The following is a 21,382-nucleotide window of genomic DNA, read 5'->3' as shown; positions in this document are numbered from 1 at the left end:
CTAGAAAAACCTAAAACACGATAATTTAAGTTAGGTTAATTCATTAAAGGATAAAAGAGGACGACCAAAATGTTTTTTTCAAAAGTCACATTGAAGCCGTATCAACTATTCGTTAAAGATTTAACAATCTAATGGCTTAAATTAAAATTGTTGAATAGTTCAATGATTATTTTATTACCTTTTTTAATTGAATAACCAATAACTTACTACTAATTCAACGATCTTGAGTATAATTTACCCTTAAAAATGTTTGTTGATTTTTTTTATGCCTTAGAAATTGTAAATCTGTTTAGATAAGAGTGGAACAAAAGATTATAGATAGCCGATTAAAACTAAAAAATAGTTTGGCAATTAACCCTTATCAATTAAACAACCCTTAAGAGGCGCCACTGAGATCTAGTTTTGCCAACAGTCTTATAAATTAAAAAGACCCAACTCTAATTAGTAAATCCGACTGCATGATTCATTTAAATTAGACCACTCATTCCCATAACATAATTTGGTTGCTCTCTCAATCAAACTATGCTAATTTATTTTAATTATTAGTGTACTCTAATTAATTATATAGTATTTTAAATACCGAATTAGTGGTCTTTCTTAAAACGAAATTAAGAATAATATCAATAATTAACCTATTTTGACTTGTATAGAGTGATAGTTAAAACTTTTATCTGATACCCGATTGACATAGATTCAAACACTGTTATCTCACTTTCACCCTATTATTGTATAAAAAATTTAGACCCTAAATTAATTATATCTCCTAATAACCTAATAAAATATCTTTAAAAGAGAAATGGCAATATAAAATAATTCAAGTAAAATTGGTCTAAAATCAAAACTCCTCTCAAAGTTGGGCACCTTTTTGTAGGCCTAATTAATTTTTCTCCTACAAAATTCACCCATATGATTTGCATTTTACACAAATTATTTGCTAAAAGTGAAAGAGAAAAGAAGAAGCATCAAGATTATTAAGAATTATATCCAGAAGAGTATTAGAATACACACAATTTACAAACCTCGTAATTTATTTATTTTGAATTATATATTTATAAAAAATTATGTAAAAGTTTTAGAAAAATTTTATTTCCTTCTTCTCAAATAAATGCAATGTATGTTAGATTAATAAGTAAATTGATTTTTTATTTATATTGATAAAAATTTAGATAGATGATGAAATAATCAAACAGTAATACACAATATGTTTGATTAATTTTTATTCGTACAAATAAATAATTCTTTTAATAAAAAATAAATTTATTTTTTAATCTAATATAGATTAATTTATTCATGAATGGTTTAAATAAATTGCTCCACGTTCATAAAACAGTGGATGGAAATTGACCGATCGAATGAATCAGTCCTGGTGGTAAAAATTTACAGAAAAAGTGACACGATAATAGACAAATGAAAGAGACACGAGCTTAACTGACTCAAACAGCTAGAGTGCTGCTGGACCCTTCTATAAACTAACCACTAGACCATTTCCCTTTAGGATCCGAGGCCACCTAAACCCTATAACTGTTAAGAACCACATACACAGTTGTCTGACTCACACAGTCTTTTTTTAGCCAGTCGTCGGAATCAAAACCCTAAACGTGAAAGCTTGCTACCCCAAAATATCACTGTTGGCTTTTAAGATGACGAGGAGAGGGGACCCATAATTATCAGATTTGTATAGATCATTAGCTAAATGGATAGTGAAATAAATGATGGAGACTTTTAAAGACGGCAGAAAAGACTTGTCTTTGGTGGAATAATTGTAGCCTTTAGGACAATAATTGAGACCAAAAATGGACTAACCTTAGCCATAAAATAATAAATGAAACGATATTTTACGTAAAAGCTTTTTCTTTTTCTACTAAGTTTCTACTTTATGGGCGGAAGTCGGCTGTGTATGAAGATATTAGTCATGAGGAGTGTTTTTCGGGTTTTTTAATAATCATATTATACCTTATAATTATATCTATTTTTTTATAATATAATATCTAAAATTATTTATAATCTTTTTTTAATTCATAAATAAAATATATTTTAATATCCTTAAACTCCTCGCAACTAAAAAATCACATCCACAATTTTCAAGTTTTATTAGCTTTAGAAGTTGTAAATTTTGATACGGCAGTGTTATACGGATGGTGATGGGTGGAAGGTCCACTTGCACATACTAAAACAACATGAAAAGATTAGCATAATTTTGGATAACAATAAAAATTTTAGTCAAATGATTCGTACACAAATCCTACAGCTCATAACACAAATCTATTAAGAGTGAGTTTGAATAGGCAATCAGGTACGATGCGGAGCGTTTAACTTACTTTTTATCTTATATTATAATATCTAATCTCACCGCCCTATTTTTACACTACCTGTAGATAAACACACCGTCTATCCAAACTTATCCAAACTCACCTTAACACAGGATGAAAATTGATAAAATAAGAGTGATAACAACATAGCATCCTCTCTTTCTCATTTTTTTTTCTTTTTCAATTTTCATGTAGATAATTAATAATCTTGAAACTTCCCGTCAAGCAACCGTCGGCTTCTCGGCTGGTGAAGTCCAGACGATGTCCTGAAGCGCCGGCCAGAGCTGTTTACTGCAAAACTGGTTGTATTCGAAGGTATCGCCGTTGTCTTTTTTAACTTCCACGACCAAAAACAATGGCGTCACTGCAAATATGTCAGCAGCAATAGCTAATTTTCCTTTCCTTCCACATTCTTGACCCTGTAACCTCACCTTTGACTCACTTTTCTTCACGTTGAACTTCACCGACTTGGCTACCTCTTCCAGCCTCGATATCACGCTGCTCGCCGGCCGAGTCGTGGCGAACCTAAGCTCCTCTTCTTCTCTCTTCTTCTCTTCGAACAAAGGTGACAAATCGAATCCCTGTGACAAAGAAATGATGTGGAAAGCGTTGAGAGTCTCGGGTTTTGATGATTTGTTGTCGCCATTGAAGGCTTCGAATTCTAGATCTTCTTTTGTTCTAACAGTTTTGGGTATGGATTTTTTGAACCAAGATGAATCCCTGATCTTTGATATGGTGATTCGAGAACTGGGGTTGGGATCTAATAGCTTAGTGATTAACCTACGAGCTTCAGAGGAAAACCATGGCGGACACTTGTAATCTCCTCTGTAAATCTTTCTGTACATTGCCACCAAATTATCATCTTGAAATGGTAAAAACCCAGCAAGAAGAACATATAGAATCACCCCACAAGACCAAATATCAGCTTTAGATCCATCGTATCCTTTTTTAGCAATAACTTCCGGCGCCACATACGCCGGCGTTCCACACGTTGTGTACAACAACCCATCTTGTTTCAAATGTTCCGAGAAAGCACTGAGTCCGAAATCAGTGACTTTCAAGTTCCCATCTTCGTCTAATAACAAATTCTCCGGCTTCAAATCACGGTGGTAAACACCACGGCTATGGCAGAAATCGACGGCGGAAACCAGTTGTTGGAAATAAACCCTGGCCAAATCTTCCTTGAGTCGACCTTGGACGATCTTAGAGAAGAGTTCACCGCCTCGGACGAGTTCCATGGCGAAGTAAATCTTGGATTTGCTCGCCATTACTTCGTGCAACTCGACTATGTTGGGATGCTTCACCATATTCATGACGGAAATCTCTCGCTGGATCTGTTCCATCATCCCGACTCTGATCACTTTTTCTTTGCCCACAACTTTCATGGCAACGCTCTTCCCCGTCGTAACATGCCGTGCATGGTAAACTTTGGCAAAAGTCCCGTGACCCAACATTCGACCAAGCTCGTATTTTCCATGAAGCAAAGCCGGATGATCGGTTTTACCTTTTTCCGCCATTTTTTTCATAAGCTCGAGCTATAAATAACTTTAAAAAGAAACAGAAGATTAAAACTAGCAAAAGATTGAGATAGCAAAGTTCCTTCCCCCTTTTTTTGTTACACTGTACGTGAACCGATCACCCGTCTTCGACGTGTTTCCGGTGACAATTCCGGCCGCCGATTGACCGCTTACCGTGGCCACAAAGCTCAGGCGTCGTCAACCATGCCCCTCTCATCTCTCTGCATTCCCTACTGGCCACTGGGATTTTCCTCCCTTTTTTTCACTTTTTCTTTTTAATGAAAGAGCTTTGCTCTGTTTCTAATATCGGGAGATACAAGTTGCTCTTTCTCTTTCTTGTACCAATACATACACGTTCTAATTTATAGAGACTTGAATAACTCATTTTATCTCTCGATTTGATCCAACGGTTATGATTGCAACCCACATGGCATTATATCTTGATCAAGTTATCGGTGGTTGAAGAATAGGATTGTGTCACGTGGAAGATTTTACAATTTCACGGTGTTGATTGACTCTTGCCACTGAAGGAAAGTGATTATAGGGATGAGAACGAAAAATCTCTCCCCTTATTTATCCACTTCTTTGCCCCCCACCAATATAAAATTGACACGTGGATAAAATAATTAATAATTGTTTTATTGACTTTTTTCTTGACCTCTCATTAACATTTTAATTATATACATTTTTATAATATAATATTTAAAATTATTTGTAGGATAATTCGTTATTTCTATATTGATAATGATATTCATATGAATCGAGTTAATATTCAATCGCCATAATGTTAACATATTTACACTACTGGATTAATTATAAGAAGGGCGACCCTAGAAAAGTCTTACTTTTATAGTTTTTCTTTTCATCTTTATAAATATTAATTAACTAATAATAAAGTCAATGAAATCATTAAAAGCCTCTTTTTTTTAAAGATAAGCATTTAGTGAATTAATTGAAAATAATAATCAATATTTTAATCATTCATCCCATTACTTCCACATGCAAGATTGGCGTTTATAAATCATAAAGAAGACGACTTGATAACTGCAGCTAGCAAGTCTACGGTTGTATGTAGATTCAACTAATTAAATTCTGAATTATTAATCAATTCTTTTTACTAAAACGCACACTTGTCCTCAAGTTCATCGAAAATCTCATGAAAATAAATAAATTTTAAATAAAAATAATATTTGTATATTTGTTATTATTTATCAATGTATTTATTTATGTTAACAATTTAGTCGTTGTTAAGGACAAAAACAATACAATTAAATTGGTGCTTGAGATGATGGATACTCTTCTCGGCTTTAAATAAAAAACAATAAAAATAAACACATAAGATATAAGAAGGTGTTTACACAGTTCGATTTATCTATATTTGCAGAGTCTAGCTCAGTCAAAAATATGCACTCTCTTCAACAATTACGAAGTGAATTTACTCAATCCCACACACTGTGATTGTTTCCTTCACCCTTACACTTTGAAGGCACAATACTTTCACCATTGTATTCATCTCTTGTGATGCCAGCAACTAAAACCATTACACAAGGTTTTACTAGCAAAATAGCACTCTTACAAAATCCTTTTCACAAGAACATATTAAGTGCTTAACTCTTTGTACATTTTTTTAGGCAAGTCTCTCAAATATATATAAACTTTACTTTTGGCACTTGCTTACAATTGAAAATCTAATACAATCCCATTAATACGATAATACCATAAGAGCAATATTTCTAAAGTCTTCTAGGGCATTCTATGAACCTCTTGTCTCAGTTGTCTTGTGTTTGCTCGGTTTCACCTTGCTCACTCGCGGGGTGTAACATTCTCCTGCACTTGATCTAGCAACGATGTAACACCCCTAACCCGTATCCGTCGCCGGATTAGGGTTATGGGGGCATTACCAGACATATCACAATTCAGAATAGACTTTTGCTACATTTATTACCTCACAATTTAAACTCATCAGAACACTTATTTCATTTGATTTTAAACTTAAAATTTCTATCCTAATATCATAGGTATACTTAAGATTATTCAAATATATATATATAAATATACATGTGCCATTACACAACATATACCAAACATACATGATAACAATTTTTTCATAAGCTAATCTTCAAACATAACCTTTTATTAGCCTAAGCATAGTCACATATTAAATTCAATTATCATCCATACAAAAATACAACTTTGGTTATTAACCATTATGGTCGAATATACTAATGAATTGTAGCAACCATGATACGCATTTAAATTCAATAAATATGTACCATATCACATACTTAAGTATCACTTATTTAAGCGGCATTGCATACATTTAAAATAACATATTTTAAAAACCGAACATGTTTCTTTACCAGTCATAAAACCATGCACATATAACCTTATTATCTTAAGCAAATTTGAGCACAAATAATAACTAAGATTACACATCATTCGCATGCCAATTTATAGGCATTAGATCGTGCCAAAAATTTCATTCATACCACAAGCTAAGTTAATCCACAATCAGATAATCAGTATAACATATATTACATAATATATTTATTTAAGTTTTATAAATCAAATATCATGCTTATCATTTTAGTACCATATCTTTAGCCTTATAAGTATATTCACTTTAAGTATCAACTAAAACGATCATATGACATTTTCATTATTTATCTTTTGCCAACCATACCTAATTAGCCAATCATTCAAATATAGTATACGTGCATACATTGCCATTACAAACTGAATCAAAATAACCTATACACATTCAAACATATAATAATCTTTTTACCCCCATTACTAAGCCGAATCATGAATATACCTCAAACATCACAAACATATTTATATCCGGTATTAAGCTTGCTAATTTAAATTATAAGCATATATTAAGCACACACATATATAACATGCATAATACTTAACTCATATATTAAAATTTTATACATAACATTTCTCATTTTCCAAACTCAAATTATTACACTCAATTATAGCATAAAATACACTTCCAAAACAAAACTAAATCATGACCGAAAATACACATATTCTTCCATATCTTATGATTGGAATTACCTATCATTTCCTTTATAACATATTTAGCATATTACCCATTTATTCAATCTACATATCAAACCTTATCACAAAACAACAACTGAATATATATAACACATACGAATAACACACATATAACTTTCGATACAAGCTTAATCCATGACTTAGTTCAATCAAAAAACATATTAAACAAGTCACACATAATCATACCATGACCAAATCTAATTAACTCAAGCATCAAATAAATCTATTATAATCAAAGGCATAGAAATCAAGCTTAATCAAAAGATATAAGCCATTTTCGCATGGCTCAATATTACATAACCCAAAATCAAGCATTTCAGCTATGCTATACATGCCATATGATTTAGTTCAATTTAACAAAATACCGAAAGGAGTCGATAGTATGATAGACTTTGCTGACGATCTCCGAGCTCGTAACGACTTCAAAATCTATAAAACAGAGGTAAATAATGTTGGAACGCCGGCACCCCTACGGCACAGCAGAAAAATAAAACACCCGGCGATCCTAACCATGAATCCATGTGTGAGGAACGAATCAGGGTGAAAAAGGGTTTCAAAATTACCGAATGGTGATTCTGAGTAGACAGCGGCGCCTCGGCAATGAGTAATATGATCTACTATCAAACCAAGTCGCAATCTTTGATGACTCCGACCTCTACGTAATCTACCCAGTTGACTATGAACGGAAGGAATCCCCAAACAGTTTTGGAGAAGACTTTGCTTTGACGGCTGCTAGACTCACCAAGCAAAGAAAAACGGGATTTTATATCTTATTATTTTTTAAGGGTTTCTCAAAATTAAATAAATATAATAATATTTAAAAAAATCAAAAATTATAATTACATTAATTATAATAAAGATTTTGGTAAACTATATTTATTTATATACGAACCAAAATCATATTCTCATTATGTGTACAACAACCTTGTACATATAATGTGTTCGATATTTGATTACCCAATTATGTTTTATTCCGTTCATTTCAATTATAGGGTGTGACCCTGTAGGTTCTTGTAACATTAGCAGTAATGTTAGAACGATTCTAATGTTACAAACAATGAGTGGCACCTAGCAATGCATCATTGCTACCTAAGTCACAAGAAATCATGATTCGACATAACCTTTTTATAATTAATCTTTTCATGCACTAATCCTTAAGCCATTTATCTTTGGATTGAACACAAGTCATGGAATAGTCTCACTTGTATAGTCCATTCCATGTTCCTTGATATCTTAAGTAAACTATGATATACAAATAAGTATGACATCTCATATCAGCTTATTTGAGCATGGTCATGCATTTCTAGTCTCACTCAATCAAGTGGCCTAAGATATTACTCCCATTATGTAGGAGGGACTTATCTTATATCGATCAACCATATCCCTCTACATAGATTGTGATATATCCAACATCAGCCTTTATAGAACAACCATATACAGTGTATGTTTGACTGTATCAAAATATACAACTCACGATGTTGGAATTATGATGATCTCAAGTCTGAGGATCATATACATATTAATGGGTCAGTCCAAACATACTCTATATCAAGAAACATACTCATAACGGGTCAGTCCAAAATGTTGTTCTCTAACACACATATTTATGCATCGATTCTGACACTCAATATCAATGACAACTCTTTATTATCAATCAACTACATGTTAGTTTTAATGCATTATCGTTGTCCTATCCAACAATAATACTTGACTAGGGACCTTTTAAGAATAATCATATTATTCTTAGGACATTATTATAAAATAATTTATTTATACACACAGAAAAGAAACTGAAATAATAATGGTAACGTCTTATATTAATAAACATGATAAATTAAGTATGTTATTACAACCATCTCATGAACACAGAAAAGAAACTGAAATAATAATGGTAACACCTTATATTAATAAACATGATAAATCAAGTATGTTATTACAACCATTTCATGATTGATCTTTGGGCATACACTAACAAATAAGAACACACACAATAAGCTATTTAAGCTTAGTAAGTCATAAACAAAAAAATATATATTAACACTGATTTGACAAAGCTGAATATACATGTTCTTTAAGTACAATGTTATCATTTAAATCTCTCATACACATACCATATAGCTAATTGTACAAATACACATGAATTTATTCAAATCTCACTATTAAAAATCACATATACCATACCACATTTGGCCGAATATACACATATCACATATGCATACACATAGTTCACATTTATAACTTTAGCATTTATACAATCAATTCAACAATTGACTTACCTTATTTTCACAACTTGGTATAAGTGTCACGGGCCGTAGTTCAAAGCCCGTGACCATCGCACCAAATGCATCTAGTGGGGGTCTATTGCTTAGATGGGGATTATTTGGCCCACGAGAACTGGCCCGATTTAAAGAGATATTGGAGAAGCCTATCAGATTGAAGCCTGGTTGGCCCAATGATGAAGACATGGCAACTTAGGCTAATTTTAGTAACTAATCTTAGAAGATAGAGAGAATCATATCTTGTAAAGATTAGATTAGATTTGATATGGCAAATCTTGTAAATCCCTAAAATCAAGGGATATAGTGAATCTCATCCGTCGATGTAAATGTATCTTGACCGTCGGTTTTGGGGGAGCTCAACTATAAATAGAGAGCCTCCCCCTCATTTGTACTCATCCATTGTAAGGTGAATTCTTAAGAGTAATAGAATTCCTTAAGCATTTACTCAAACACTTTGTGTACATTCTTTCTTTGGTTTCCTGTTGTTCTCTTGTAGCTTCTTTGGGCACAATCGCTTCCGCTATACAAATTGGTGCCTTGGAGGAGTTCTAAGGAATCCTCACTTTTGGGCGTAAAGGCTGACTTAGGCGAGTTTGGAGCAAACGGATCTCCTAAGGCCGCACGGTTTGCGAGACGAAAGGTCTAGCCCCGTGACATAAGTACATACTTGAGCCTTTTAATTCAATTTCACATTTGGTCTTCACTTAACATTACCCGTTGAATCGTTCGTAATTAAAAAGGATATGTGGATAGTCAAAAGCTCGTACAATGCCAACGTCCCTGGCGTGGTCTTACATGTAATCACATATCGATGCCACTGTCCCAGACAGGGTCTTACACGTAACACAAGTCGATGCCAATGTCCCAGATGTGGTCTTACACGATAACATATATCGAAAATCCTATATCATGACATATGTATCAAATCTATTCCTAAGGTTCACACGGGACTTTCGAAAATTGAATCTCGATCGGATCAAACTCGAAATATAGCTCATTTGCTCAATTCACATTCGGCCATACACAAATATATTCACAAAAATTCCATTCATCATGTAACATTTATATATTATCAAATTTAGCGACATTTATATTCTTATAGACTTACCTCGGATATCGACGGGTTATATATTCGACTATTCGATTATTTTTGTTTTTCCCCGATCGAAATCTGTTTTATTTGGTTCTTGATCTAAACATATTCAAATTAAACTTATTTAAGTATAATTTTACTCAATTTAGTCTAAAAATACATAAATGGGAAAATTACCATTTTGCCCCTAACATTTTACACTTTTTACAATTTAGTCCCTGTTGCATAAAACACAAAATACACAAAATTTGCACATACCATAGCTAGGCCGAATCTTTCTATAGTCCATCTAAGTCCACACATTTTATTTAATTCACATTTTAGTCCCTAAAAATATTATTTTTGCAATTTAGCCCTAAATACTCAATTTCATCAAAAATTCTAATACAAAATATATTAATCTAAAACATATATTTCATTATTCATCATCAAATATCACAAAACACAATTATTCATCAATTGCATAACTCAAAATATTCATCAAAATAAAAAATTCAAGCATGGGTCGGATAGTATTGGAAGCAACGATATCAAAAACATAAAAATCATCAAAAACTGAACAAAATCTATACCTTAATCAAGACTTGTAAGTGCCGAATGTTCAAAGCTTTTTCTTTTTTTTATTTCTTTTGTAGTTTCGGTGAAAAAAGATGAACAATTGCATGGTTCTCTTATTTTATTTTTTTATCTTATTAACATATATTAACATTATTATTATTTTACTAAATTAACCATTACTAAATAATATAAAAAGCATTTAATATAAGGTCATTCTTGACCATTGCCATCCATTAACTTATATAGTGGGCTAATTGCATCATAAAACCTCCAAATTAAAAAGACAACAATAATTAGGTACTTTCATATTTAACCATTAAATTTTCATTTTACGCGATTAAGTCATTTTTATCAAATTAAACACTCACACAATAAAATTAATTCATGAAACTTTCACACATGTAAATTCTCACATAATAAACACAGAAATAAAATTTTAAAATATTTTTCAGACTCGGATTTGTGGTCCCAAAACTACTGTTCCGATTAGGATCAAAATCGGGATGTTACAAACGGCCTTGTTGTTAAATGAGCATTGCTATTGTTTCTTCTATTGACGCATTCTTTATGAGTGACTCATTCGGGGTCTCCGTGCCAAGTTTTCTACCCTTAGTTTTGTTTGTCCATCGCTACTCTCAGAATTATCGGTCTTGTTTCCTTTACTACTATGTTGTCGGTGCTCTCACCAATCATTGCGTTGATCCTTTGCATGAGTGGGGTTAACTTCTTCTCAACCTTCATTGGATGCACATTATCCATTTGTGCCTTGTAGGGCTCTAACTTAAGACACATTTGGATGGCACCTAACCTTAATACATTCAGCTCCATGTCGCACACATCTTTTATCACTCGAAAGTTGCCAAGCCTCCTTACTTGAGGCTCTCAGTCGCTTCCACTACCTACGATTTCAGACTTCTCTAAGGTTTTCATGATCGCCGACAGTTTGGCCTTGGTGAGGGTAATCTCTCACCCTATGGGGACTCTCGCATAAGAAGCAACTGAATGGCTTTCTCTTGCCTACCTCATTCATAGTTTCCTCGAGTCTTACTTTGTCTCATCGGGGCTTCGCAAGCCTAGAATCCTCATCCAAAAATTGGCCACTATTGTCCCTCCATTCTTTCCCTTGCTACGATTCTTGGGAGACTCAAATCTGTCCTTAGTGTACTAGACTAGGGACTTCGCTACCACCATGGCTCATGTAAGGTTTTGAACACTCGTATGTTGCAACTCTATTTTGCCAACGACTTAAGTCTATCGAGGAAACTAAATAGGGTCTCCTTCTCGCCTATATTTGATATATGAATTATCAACTTAAAAAACTCATGTATGTAGTTATGCATTGTTCGTATAAGGTAAGTCGCCTAAGCTTCGATTGGGCCTTCTTATTTGCATACTCGTGGTAGAATAGCAGCCTAAACTCCCTTTAGAAGGCCTCCCAAGTATCAACAATTTCACCTCCATGCCTTGAAACATCACTTCTACAACTCCACCAAACTGGGATTTAAAAATTATTTTATAAATTCGTTGTTTCATGCGCACATGTACGATGTCGGTCAGTTATACATGTATCTGATCCCTTCTTTGAACTTTTAGAGTCTTCTAGGACACTCTGTGAACCTCGTGGCTCAGTTGTCTTGTGTTTTCTTGATTCCGAGCTTGGTGAGGCCTTGCTCACTTGCAAGGTGTGACACAAGGCCTACCTTATCAAGCAACCGAAAACATGCTCCACTTTGTGAACTTTTTTATCTATCGTAAATTGATACGTCAAATTAGACTCTCTATTACACTTAAAGAGCTTATTCCCAAGTAAATTAGGTGTTTTTTCTTTACTTTTGTTTACTTTTAGTTTTGTTGTTAATAAATTATTTTTGTTAGTTTTATGTCATTTTTGAGACCTAAATTGGCCAATCGTGCCATGGGGAACCTAACAATGAGATTGAGTGGTGTAAGGATTTGACGGTGGATCGAGCTTAAAGAAATATCACCTAGAAACGGGGTATCGCGGTATTGAAGCATGAAAGTTGTGGTACCCTTGACGGTGTTGAAGTGAAGAGAATCAAGGTCAATTACAGTGATATCGTGATATCGAGTAATGGGTATCATGATACCGAGACATCTTAGAACTACCCATTTCAAGACTGTTGTGGGTATAGTGATACCGTTGCCTAATGGGTGAAAAAACTGCAGGGACAATTTTATGTCCAAAAAGCTTAAGTTTATTTTCACTTAAGGGCAAAATGGTCATTGTTGGGTTAAATGTTAGTAGGTTATAAATACAACTTTATGAGCATTTCATTTTAGGTTTTAGTGGTTGAACACTTATTTTTAGTTTCATAGTTTTATGTTAGGGCTTTCTTTTCCTTTTCTTTTCTTTTTTAGATTAGATTATGTTTTTTTTTTCTTTTTCAATTAGATTTTATTTTTGTTGTTTCATTTCTTCTTCCTTGTTGAAGACTATGTAAAAGGGAGATGATCAAACTCTTGGGCTTTATCAGATTCTAAAAAATTAAACGAGCATTTTCTTAAACTCTTTACTTTTATTTCATGCTTACTATGTGTTTGATATAATGCTTGTTTGGAAGTTAAGTTTGGTTATATGCTAAATTGTTTGATGGTTGGTTGATTGATTATTTATTAGTTTAAGTTAATATTTATGCTTGATTAATTGAAAGTTCGATTATATCAAAATGCTTAATAAGTTAGAATTGACGTCTCTAGTGGAAAATATAGATAAACGAGACCATCATGAGAGTTTATCCTTAGATAGTTAGATATAATTGTGCTGAATAGTGAGACTGAGGAATCAACCAACCATTGTTTTATCATCTACATTGTCTAAAGCAATAAGGAAGAAATTTGGATTAGTTAGTTTAGTTGATAATTTAAATTCAGTTTATAAATAATTTCTTTTGGAATTTGCACTAATAATTTTTGACCTGATTAGATTAGTAATTGTTTAACTTGTAATCAACTTGACAAAAACATTTATCGACAATCCCTTGGGTTCGATCCTTAGAATACTCTAGTGTTCCATTGACACTATAAATATTACAATTGACATTGTCCGCTTACAGTTAACACCGCTCTTTTAAAATTTTTTTTTATAAAACTGTTTATTTTTTGCGCACACGCGCATGCAACCACTTTTGTCTCTTTAGGCGCTCGAGCTCTTATTAGAGTTGGGAGACAAAAGCCCCTCGCCGTGAACAATATTGACCTATTGCAAGTTTGCCAACTCCCTCTCTAATTTTTGGGTTATTCATAAATACATATAAAACAATTATTAATTCTATTTTTTAAAATTATTTTTAAAAAATACCTCAATTCTTTTACATACATTCCACTAGGGGTGTTCATAGTTTGGTTAAAATTAAATTAATCGACTGAACCAATCTAATTCAGTTAATCGGTTGGTAACCGAATTTAGTTTGGTCGGAGGTCAGTAAATAAGTTTTTGAAATTTTGGTTATCGGTTAATTTGGTTCAAAATCGAATAATTAACTAATTTAATCGAAATAAATAATGTATATTATATAATAATATATTTTTATATTAGCAATGTATTTTTTGAACTATTATTTTTATATTAATCAAAATAAATAATAAATATTATATATAATATATTTTTTGAACTATTAAAAAAATGAACATGAGCAATTTTTTATACATTTTATACTTATTTTAACCAAAAGGTAAATATATATAAATTTCATTTAATTCAGTTAATCAATTGAAATATTTTGATTTAATTAATGTATTTGAAAAAAAATTTGGTTTGATTAATCTTTATTTTTTTTAAAAAATTTGAGGTACTTCAATTAATAATAATTTAATTTGATTAATAACCGAATTAACTGTTCGAACACCCCTACATTTCACATTAGATGGCAAGCTCACTAGAGTTGGACACCTCGTGAATTTTATATTTAAAATTATATTTTAAAGAATAAATTTCATCATAATAACACGTGGCACTATTTATTATTTTAAAAATATTATTTAAAAATTTTAAACCTATCATGTGAAATGCCCATAATGATACTTTTAAATTTTTTAAAAAAAACCCATTAATATAAACTCCTCATTTTGAAACTTTAAAAAAAATTTAAATAATAAAATAATATTATTTAAATAAAAATATCATCAGGTATTACATTTTCAATAACCCATCATATGTCATGGGGATTTACTTTTAAACATATTTATCTACTTTTTGATAAATTTCTAAATAATTTCTTTTTGAGTGGAAATTACTAAAGGACCCAATTATTTTACAACATTTAAAAAAAAGTGATAAAAACCATTTTTAAAGGAAATTTATAAAAAATATAATAAAAATATTTTTAAGAAAAAACGAAACAACCAACCTAGTGCTAATGGCTAATGCCAAAGACTTTTGAGAATCGTTCTTTGAAACTCCCAACATCTAAGCTCAGGTGTTCTTTTTCTTCATTTACTTTATGTTATGGTTGATAGTGTCAGTGTGTGGTGGGCGTGGCCGCCAAACACGAGTTTAGCTGTTGTCTTCAACTCATGTCATTCATTGCACCTCATTTTCCACCCTCACTCTTCCCTACGCCTGCTCCATCTGCACTTTTCTTCATGCTTTTACATTAATCACATCTCACCTCTTTTCAATAAAATATTGTCAATTTGTATTTTTTATCTAATTTGTATCTAAATTAATTTGATACGTGTATTAAAAAATAATTTAATTTAAATTCTTTTCTAATTTCATTAGCTATACAAATATTTTCCTTTCTTAGTACACGTGGCATATTAATAACGTGTCATAATATGATTGGAGAGCTGTCAGCTGAGGCATAAATGTCAAATTCAAAGGTTAAAGTGTAGATTAACTCTAAGAAAAACTATATTGTATAAATCCTATAAATGAGAGGTTTAAATATACTAATTTCTTTTCTTTTTTCTCCCCTTGTCTCTTTATAAATTAATTTCTATTTTTGGATACTAGGGTAATTTATGAGTATCGGAAAATAAAGGGACTTTTATTAAAGTAAGGTAACTTTGTCGAACCCTAACTTAATGGTAGTGCATAAAATTAACGGTAAAAGTATGAAAGATTTTTTTAAGATGCGATATAAAGAATTTTGGTATGTGAACACTAATTTTGTATAAAACAATTGTGAGAAGTGCATAAAAATCTTGGATTAAATATTATCATTTTGAAAATATTTTTTTTCATAACAAAATTACTGAAGAGATAAGGTGTCGGAGGAAAGCTTAGAAATCTGAAAATTTTGGTGTGATGGTCATAACATATCCACAACTTTTCTGAACCCTACCTTGTTGTTTTCTTCATTTCTCATTCTCATTCCCATCAAAATTTCTAGAGTTAGATTCAGTCTAATTTACATTATTATTTTTGTTCATCTAAACTTGAATCTCCATCAAGTAAGGGTTTTTCTAAATTAAAATTTAATCACACCAATAAATTTAATAAAAAATTATAATGGTATTAATAACTGAAACGAAAATTTTTAAATTCAAAATAAAAAAAAATTTAAGACGTTTTTTAATTAACTACTCCAATTTTTGGACATATGCATACAATATTTTGACGGATAAAAAAAACATATATTAGCTTATATTGTGCATTAAAAGAAAGTAAAACAAATAAATACATCGGATAAAAGAATATTAAATACATTTCAATTAATTTTAACTTGTATTGTCGTTTATATATGTAGAACACGATGTGAGTGAAAAACGAATCTTATGTGAAAATTATATAAAAATAATAACGAGTCATTGGTTGGAATTGTAAAGTTAAGAATTTATTAATTGTTTAAATTTTGAATTTTTTCCTAAGTAGATATTGAGTGAACTCATAAAACTAACTCAATCACATGCTTAAATAATAAGTGCAGACGTAGAACATGATGTGGGTGAAAAATAAATTTTATGAAAAACCATATAAAATAATAATAATGAGACTTTGGTTGCAATGGTGAAACTAAGAATTTGAGATGTATTACGTTTTTAGTTAAAATCCCATTGTTTTGTTTGTATATTTTTCCTAAATTTAAATTACAATATCTAGAATTACTCAAAGCACCTCCTCAACTTATAAATAGAAGGACAATGTATTTCAACGCACTCGAATCAGTGTCTTCCTACATTGGCAACAATACCCATACCAATCGAACTAAAACTCGATTGGTATTGTAAGGGGATGTTGTTAGCTAATAAAGTCACATAAACCAAACATGCAGATTTACAGCCAAAAAAACAAATAAAATATATTACCATAGAAAAAATATATATGTTTTTCTACAAATATTACAGAGCACCAACACATGTGATGCATGGAAGAAGCTTATAAGGTTTATGGGGCAAGGCAGGCAGGGTGAGTCAGAATCCGCTCTTAACTTTAAGTGGTTCTACTTTAGATGTGTTAAGCCGATGATGTCTTTGTCTTAAATTTCCAATGGATGATCCATTTCCACATAGACCTTCTTCCCTCTCCATCCATTCATCCGTCATTTTTTGCTGATAGTATCGAAGTGCCACAAATAGCATGAATGCTACACAGTTTCACACCAAGAACAAATAACTTGTTAAAAAACAAAAAAAAACCGAGCCCATCGATTTATAACAAATAGCAATGACAAGTAGAGCTACTTTTTGTTCTTACCGGCCCAAATGCGAGCAAGAGTAGAACATAGGTTCCAAACCAGGGTGAAGAGGACCATTGCCACGGCCTTTTTATGTGTGCATGATTCCCATGCATCTCGAAACCGTCCAATCCAAAACTTTCCTTAATGTTCCACGTAGATTTTTAAAAATTAGACAATGTTGTAATAATTAAAAAAATACATAAATATAAATAATTCATAATAGAAATATAAACATTAATTTGCCGAGATTGAATCTTAATTCAATTGGCATCAATATTAGTGCCAGTGTAAGAAGGTGTGGGTTCGAATACGTTGAAGCGCATTATCCTCCTATTTAAGAGTTAGGGAAGGACATATATGAGATTAATGTTATAAGTTTTAATAACATAATGAATTCAATCCCTTTTTTTACAACCTTGGTTTTAGAGTTTTTTCTATTGAGATAATTACAAATTTAACCCTCCAAATTCATATATGATCTATTATATATGTATTTTAAATTTTATACTTTTATCGGATAGTCTTAAAAAAAAAATCAAAATTAGATTGATAGAATACTTGAGCATAGAGGGTTAGATTGATAGAATATCAAAATTGAGAGGGACTTTTAATTGTAAAATTGATTGTGACTAAGGGAATCTCCAAATTTAATTCTACAAGCATGATATGATAGTTTTACCTAAAGCTTTCATGGTGAACCGAAAAAGTTGAGGGTTATAAATGATTTTTTCAAATTTTAATGAAAAAGGTGCATAAAAAAGGTAAGAATCCCATAATAATGATGGCCACTAACTTCAAACCAGTGATAAAGCTATATAGCACAATAAATTATGAATTTTATTTCAATTTCAACAAATAGTTTTAGCAATTTGATGAGAAAATTTAATAAGGTTACCCACTTCAACTTCTCAAGGAATTTTTTTAAATATAATTTTTCTCAAGGAATTTTTTTAAATATAATTTTTACGCTCGAACCAAGTCATTTTAGTTGATGCAACAACAAGATTACTAACTGAACTAAAATTTATTTTTGTAAATAATGTTGTTTGAATCAGATTGAACCGATCAATTAGATTAGTTGAATCGAGAATCGACTAAGATATCGGTTAGAAAAAAAACTTTGAACTAATTGACTCTGGAACCGATATGGATCGATTTTAAATTCTTATAAAATTATTCACCCAGTAAAAGAAACTTCCTACTCTTTTGAAAACTACCACCCTTAAAATGTTTCTATTCTTTTATCTTAAAAGATATCAATAGAGATGAACTCCAATGGTCAGAATGTTCATCGCCTAAGGTATAGTCTGAGTTCGAGTCGCGTTGTTAGGATTCTGCCCTCTTTTGTAATTAATATATATATATATCAATAGAGATAAGAGGGATTTACCGTATGCAGTTAATTGGTGAGAATAAGAAGTGCAGAGTTTTAGAACAATGAAAACGCCAAAGAAACCTGAGTTTTAAGCACACAACCAAGACTCACAGTTAGTATTGTAAAATGACAGCAAGATTTTCACCCTCAGTAAAAAAAAAAATTATTAGAGTTTGAGGGTGTTTAAAAAAAAAACTTACCGAGTTTAGCCATTTTCCAGATGGTTATAGAGCTGCCACACCTGGCCAAAACAAACAGCAGCACTGCCATCTGCAAATTGTTTCAATTGATGCTCAACTTCTGTTATTTTCCATCTTGTTCCTCAATATAAAAAATGGTAGCAAAAAAAGAAGGAAAATTTACCTTCATTGTTGTTGAAGGATCACCAGAAAAAAGTGCCCTCAGCTTTAATAAGAACTCATTCAAGTAAGGAAGAACCAATTTAAGTAACCAAATTGCTTCTTCTTCTCCAACCACACAGTTTGATTCATCTATTTCCACAACTCCCCTGTCATTGTTGTATAAAATGAATTCAGGGATCAAAAAATTGGTTCAAAACTGAGTGTTTTTGATGATTGCAGAGGCTTTTTTTTTACCTGCAGAGGATTGATCTGTAAAGGAAAATGGCTGCAAGGTAAACAAGTCCCATATAGGAAATTACAGAAATAAAGCTGCAAAACAGCATTGATCAAACAAGGTTTTTAGTAACGAACAGATTGAAACATGTGTTTTCATTGACAATTACCTGATGTTGAGATCTTGTGTGTAAGAGGATGAGATTATGATGAATGCTCCTATTCCGAACATCAGTGCCGATTTCGGTATGTCTCTCCACATTACTAAATCAACTGAAAGATTTTAACAAAAGTAAAAACAAGAATTCAACAAGTTGATATTATGAAAAATTCTTTGATTTTCTTGACTTACCTATATTCTGCAATTTGTTCTGTGTTTGTGGGAATTTGTGGTAATGGTAATCATCATTTGAGGCTGAAACTGAAACAAAACCAGAACACAACAATCTTTAATCTCAAGTTGTCATGTAAGAGCATTAACTAGAAACATGTTACTTACAAGGTTTAGATTTTGTGGGAATTGAAGTAGCAAGCTTTACAACTGGTGGAGGCTGTTTGTTCATAGTTGAAGAAAAAGTTGCAATTTTGTTATGGAATTGACTAAATTTCTTCACTTGATTAACAACATTACTACCTTTATCTTCATGTACCTTCTTCATTTCATTGATAGCTTTGTTAGGCTTTTCTTCTGGTGATTTCTTCACTTGAATATCAATTTTGGGAAGCTTCTTGTCCTCTTGTACATTCATTTCCTTAATATCAAAGCTCTTCTTTTCATTTTCAACTTCAATTCCATTCTCTTCCTCTATCTGTTCTTCATCATCTTCAACACCATCACCATCACCATCACCATGAGCATCATCATCAAGTAATGGTTCAGGTGATGATTTGACTGTATCTCCATTATCAGCACAGCTTGAAATGGTTTTGTCTTGGCAAACACCATGCTCGTCATTGCTCTCTTCAGTCTCAGATTCAACCTTGTCTGTTTCAACTGGATTCTTCTCATTTTCTTCAATGGAATCTAAACCCAAATCCTCATTTCCATTTGAATCTGTTTTTGCAGTCCTTTTATGAACTTGAGATCTTTGCTTCCTCATAAGAATTGGGTTTCTCTCATTTCCATCAGATCTTCCTTTCTTGACCTGAACTGGACTCTTCTTCTTAATCCCATTATCAACAACAGCCAAGCTCAAATCTTTACAATGTTCCATGGATCTTCCTTTAGCTACTACCTTAATTGGGTTCTTCTTGAACCCATCAAAGCTTTCATTTTTCCAAGTCTTTCTCTTGCTACCACCGACACTTTGTCCTTTCTTCAATCTTTTATCACCATCAACATTGATGCTTTCTTCTTCTTCATCTTCATCTTCTCCATTGAAAACCTTGATTCCACCTCTGAATTCATCGCTCTTCATCCTAGTTTCCCACACCGACCCAGCTGCAACAACATTGCTTTTAACACCTAGTCTTCTGTAACTCAAATCCATCCTTTTTCTTTCCAATTTATTACCTTTTCGGCTTTATGGGATAATTGAGTACTACTGGGACATTGATGTTAACTGTTGATAAGGCTCGAATTTGAAGGATTGGAGGATGGTGGGATGGACCATTTTCTTCACCATTACAAAGCTATTGAGAAACACAAACAGGATGACATGGTGGGGTTACTGGGGTTATATGATTTGGGGCTACTTTAAAGGATTTTTTTCGATATTAAAAAGGGGGTTATTTTTACATGCAAATTGAGAGATTGTCCTTGCTGAATTGTTCTGGAAATGAATGATGGTTTCTTCTGCGAATTTGCTTTGGATCTGAACCAAGTAAAAACCAAATCATAAAATTTATACTCTTTATTCCTTTTTATCTTTGTACCCTCAACTTTCAAAACTTTTTCAATTTGCTCCTTTTTGGAGAAATTCGCGTTTAATCCTTATATTATGTGTAAATTCTAAATTTAGTTAATATA

At 32.0% G+C, this 21,382-nt stretch overlaps 2 protein-coding genes across 8 annotated transcripts; both read right to left on the bottom strand.

Moving 5' to 3' along the window:
- Positions 1-2,178: 2,178 nt before the first annotated feature.
- Positions 2,179-4,172, bottom strand: LOC107888430 (CBL-interacting serine/threonine-protein kinase 6). Its single transcript, XM_016812537.2, has one exon. The coding sequence runs from the start codon at positions 3,833-3,835 to the stop codon at positions 2,531-2,533; it is 1,305 nt and encodes a 434-aa protein (XP_016668026.2). The 5' UTR covers positions 3,836-4,172; the 3' UTR covers positions 2,179-2,530.
- Positions 4,173-16,910: 12,738 nt separating this feature from the next.
- LOC107888429 (reticulon-like protein B21) lies at positions 16,911-21,247 on the bottom strand. Of its 7 annotated transcripts, none has more exons than XM_016812536.1 (10): positions 20,064-21,238; positions 19,913-19,964; positions 19,766-19,834; positions 19,584-19,686; positions 19,435-19,509; positions 19,202-19,346; positions 19,039-19,108; positions 18,854-18,919; positions 17,481-17,603; positions 16,911-17,370 (listed from the first exon to the last, which is right to left on the bottom strand). In XM_016812536.1, the coding sequence occupies exons 1-10, from the start codon at positions 20,901-20,903 to the stop codon at positions 17,198-17,200; spliced, it is 1,716 nt and encodes a 571-aa protein (XP_016668025.1). In that variant the 5' UTR covers positions 20,904-21,238; the 3' UTR covers positions 16,911-17,197. The 7 variants fall into 7 exon arrangements, with proteins under 7 accessions (XP_016668025.1, XP_040965275.1, XP_016668022.1 ...); XM_041109341.1 differs by having other exon boundaries at positions 19,584-19,677; XM_016812533.2 differs by having other exon boundaries at positions 19,913-21,247.
- Between the last annotated feature and the right edge of the window lie 135 nt (positions 21,248-21,382).

The sequence above is a fragment of the Gossypium hirsutum genome, chromosome D13 (genome assembly GCF_007990345.1).
Source record: "Gossypium hirsutum isolate 1008001.06 chromosome D13, Gossypium_hirsutum_v2.1, whole genome shotgun sequence".
Lineage (NCBI taxonomy): Eukaryota > Viridiplantae > Streptophyta > Magnoliopsida > Malvales > Malvaceae > Gossypium > Gossypium hirsutum.
Note: the sequence above shows the minus strand (reverse complement) of the source record. Positions and strands in the feature narration are given on the sequence as shown.